Below are 3,522 nucleotides of genomic sequence, written 5' to 3'. Positions count from 1 at the left end.
TTTTTCCCAACAATAGTTATAGTTCATCTCAGCTTCCATAAATGGCTGAAAAGTGGAAATATGATGGCTGAAAAGTGGGAATATGATGACAGATAAGGTCGTATCACGAGATACCGTCGAAGGCATTGATGTAGGACTTGGAATCGAACTGACCTTATATGGGTGGTCTAAGAATGCATGAACATAGTAATGTAAGGGCAGTAACAGGTCCAGTTGCACCAACGAAAACAATATACAGGTGAAGATTAAGACGCCAAATATGCTGTTGTAGAACATTTCCAAAATGACAAATCAAAATATATTCGACACCAGGAAGTATAACAAATTTCCAACACTAGCTTGATCTGACACAATGATCTATGATGCAGGAAGCCTGCAGAGACGACAAAAGAATAGACCTTCACGTTGGTGTTCTTTGCGATCTATGCGTATAGATATACTATACAATTGGGAATCTATATCAGTAAGAGTTCAGGCAGTACATGATTAATAACATCTGAGAGGAGTAGGAGATGAATTACTTGAGATCCCAAATGCTATCCAAATCCATCACTGGTCCAGATGAAGGATGCACAAAGTCACCGAAGCGTGCCGACGCCATCGAAGATATCTCGGTGGTGCGACCGGTACTGTGGTCTGTGTCTTGCGAGGGGCAGGAAGAAGATGCATCGTTGACAGCAGCTAAGGCTCTCAGCATTGCTTCTTGTTGGTGCAAATAATAAGAGCTTTGAGGAAGAAGGTGTGGATGGGAGGCTGAATTCTGAGGTGGATTTGAGATCACTAGCTGATTCATGACTTGTCTATCCTCCATCCCCATCATGGCGGAGAAGGTAGGAATCGCGTTGGTTTTCGGGTAAGGAGGATCCATGAGAGGGGGCAATGTAGTAGCAGTGTCAAAGAAACCTTCTGCAAGAGAATTAGCCCCTTGTGATTCAGGTGGTGGTATGCTGCTCTTCGTCCCCATCTTCTTGTGAAAGACTTTACAGACGACCCATTCAGCCTGCAACGATAAAGTTCAATGTTTGTGTTTTCTCCTAAAAGAACCGAAGAACAGAAAAAGAAAGAAAAGAAAACGATAAGTACCTTTGCAGATTTTGGGATATTGGGGAATGGGAACTTGCCATCGAGCCTGAATTCATGCATCACCCAATTAGTCTTCTGTCCTTTGGGAGCTCTTCCTCTGTAGAACACCAGTGTCTTCTTCATGCCAACGAGCTCTACTCTCCCCTTATATATCTCCTTATCTTTTCCTGTGGCCTTCCAATAGCCGGCTTCTGTGGCCCTGTTGGTCCTCATGCCAGTCGGGTACTTCCTGTCCCTCTGGCAGAAGAAGTACCATTCCTTCTCTCCCATCCTTGCCTTGGCTGCAACAACATCGAATAGAATCAAGTTTCACAACTCAGACCAGAGACTCCGAAACCAAACACCAAAGAAACCACATGAGAAGCATCAGCTATCAGTTACTTGGAAGATCCCATGGCTCGCACTTGTTGAGGTCCACCTCTCCCATAGCTCTTGCACTGAAGCTCTTGTCGATCACCTTGGGCGAGAGGTAGTGAGTTATGATCTCCTCATCCGTGGGATGGAATCTGAAGCCAGGGGGCAAGCCCATGCAGTCGTCCTCCATGTGGAATTGCACCTTCGGAAGAGAAGATAGAAAATTCAAGAGAACAAATAAAACCTCCTTAACGTCACGAATCCCAATACAGGAGAACACCACAGACAGGAAGCGAGAGGAGGAAGGAGATGAACGGAGAACACACCAAATTGTGCTGTAATTTCGAGGTGGATCTAAGAAAGGAGAAAATAGAGGGCATGGAGATATTTAAACAGCGGTAGGGTTCCTTCAAAGCCTAAAACATCCGTGTCATTTAAGTCGCTTCAAAGAGAAGCCACATGGGGAAGGGGAAGGTCCCAAGTATTTTATTGCCGCAGTTACTGGTCTTAGTCTTATTACTCATACTATTCCTTATATGAACGAAATATACAGTTTAATTCTTCTTATGATCACGCCATTCTCACTGTTATATATTAGATTTACGGGAGATAAAGCAGCAAGAATCATTCTTCATGCAGTTGAACTAACCATTACAACTTCAATATGATATCTACCAGTCCTCGTTCCAAGTTGTGGAGCTGTCTGTGACACGTGACCATAGAAAAGCATCGTCAAAGTTGGATATGCATGGCAGGTGGTCCGACTTTGGCTAATCTCTTTGGATCGTCTTTATCGCTCCATTATTTATCTCTTCACCCTCAAAATTATCTCTCAAAATGACACTGTTATGATTTGCATAATTGTTGATCAACTGTAGCATACATGTCTCTCTCTGTGACATTACTCGAACTCATGTCATTATATTTCTCAGCCTCTCTGGCTCACCTTTGATCGACAACAAATCCAACCCGGAAATAGGTGGAATATTTCTCGAATTATATATATGAAGTAGCGGTCAAAAGTGAGTATTATCGCTGTATTGTATTCTTTAATGTTATATGTTTATATTGCACATGTAGATGCATGTTTAGATTTGACTGTTGGCTTGTTGGCAAAGAATATAAAATGAAAGTGTATTGATTCAACTTATATTACTGCACCTTAATATAAAAACAGAATAGTAGTAGTAGTAATAATAATAATAATAATAAGCTCTTAAATGCTTTTGACTCTTTCCCTCTTCAATGCAAGTAGGTTCGTTCTCATGCTGATGCCTCCAATGTCGTCGGATGGACCCACGCCGCTGTTCAACAATAGCGGCCGCTCTCGATCTCATCAACGCCGTACCCATCGGCCGTCTGACCAATTGCCGAAGGCCGCTCGTGACTGTCTGAATGGTTTTAGAAGCATTTGAAGTCGACGCAAAATATTGCATGGGCTATTAGTTGGATGAGTACGACTATTGTGGTGTCTTATTTGCGTGTGCATTTGAAATATTAGGTGGGGTGCACCAGTCTAAATCAAGTAGCTCTTCGTCTCCCTCGAGGCATGATTTAGTCCATGGATCAATGCAAGAGTACCGTAGTTGATTCAACCAGCGATGCCATGTCTTTAGAAGCTCTAACCATCAGAAGCACCTCATCTCGGAGCAGTGTGCTTCAAATAAGCATCAGTTGTTTGTGCCACAAGTTCTTCGATTCAGTGACATGCTCCGAATGGGCAGCTAACGTTCATACTATGATTCATGTGGGTCTTCTCTACACTGTTTCCTTGTGATCAATAATATGTGCGGATTGCATGCATCTAACTTTAGCTGGTTGATTCCGCTTACGCTACTTTGCCAGCTTGTCATCTTCATATTTTTGGATTGAGAAAGTCAAACCCGAACGCCTTGCAACCACTATCCATTATTTCCTTATAGTGAAGAGTACCTTTTCTTTTACTGAGTTCTGACAAGTTCTGAAGAGGTGTTTACGCAATGTAGTAGCACAATGTTGTCATTGGATTTGAATGGACAACAGACTGTGTTCTTATGGGTGCATGTGAAAGCTTTAATGTCCTAGATTCCTTCACATGCTTCTTGA

The 3,522-nt window shown here is 42.6% G+C and overlaps 1 protein-coding gene across 1 annotated transcript; it reads right to left on the bottom strand.

Moving 5' to 3' along the window:
* Positions 1-284: 284 nt before the first annotated feature.
* On the bottom strand, positions 285-1,876 carry LOC103992161 (NAC domain-containing protein 92). The gene is made up of 4 exons (XM_009411765.3): positions 1,764-1,876; positions 1,465-1,639; positions 1,084-1,364; positions 285-1,000 (listed from the first exon to the last, which is right to left on the bottom strand). Exons 1-4 carry the CDS (start codon positions 1,815-1,817, stop codon positions 518-520), a joined length of 993 nt encoding a protein of 330 aa, XP_009410040.2. The 5' UTR covers positions 1,818-1,876; the 3' UTR covers positions 285-517.
* Between the last annotated feature and the right edge of the window lie 1,646 nt (positions 1,877-3,522).

The sequence above is a fragment of the Musa acuminata genome, chromosome BXJ2-7 (genome assembly GCF_036884655.1).
Source record: "Musa acuminata AAA Group cultivar baxijiao chromosome BXJ2-7, Cavendish_Baxijiao_AAA, whole genome shotgun sequence".
In the NCBI taxonomy this organism is placed as follows: Eukaryota; Viridiplantae; Streptophyta; class Magnoliopsida; order Zingiberales; family Musaceae; genus Musa; species Musa acuminata.
This window is presented reverse-complemented; position numbering and strand designations above follow the sequence as displayed.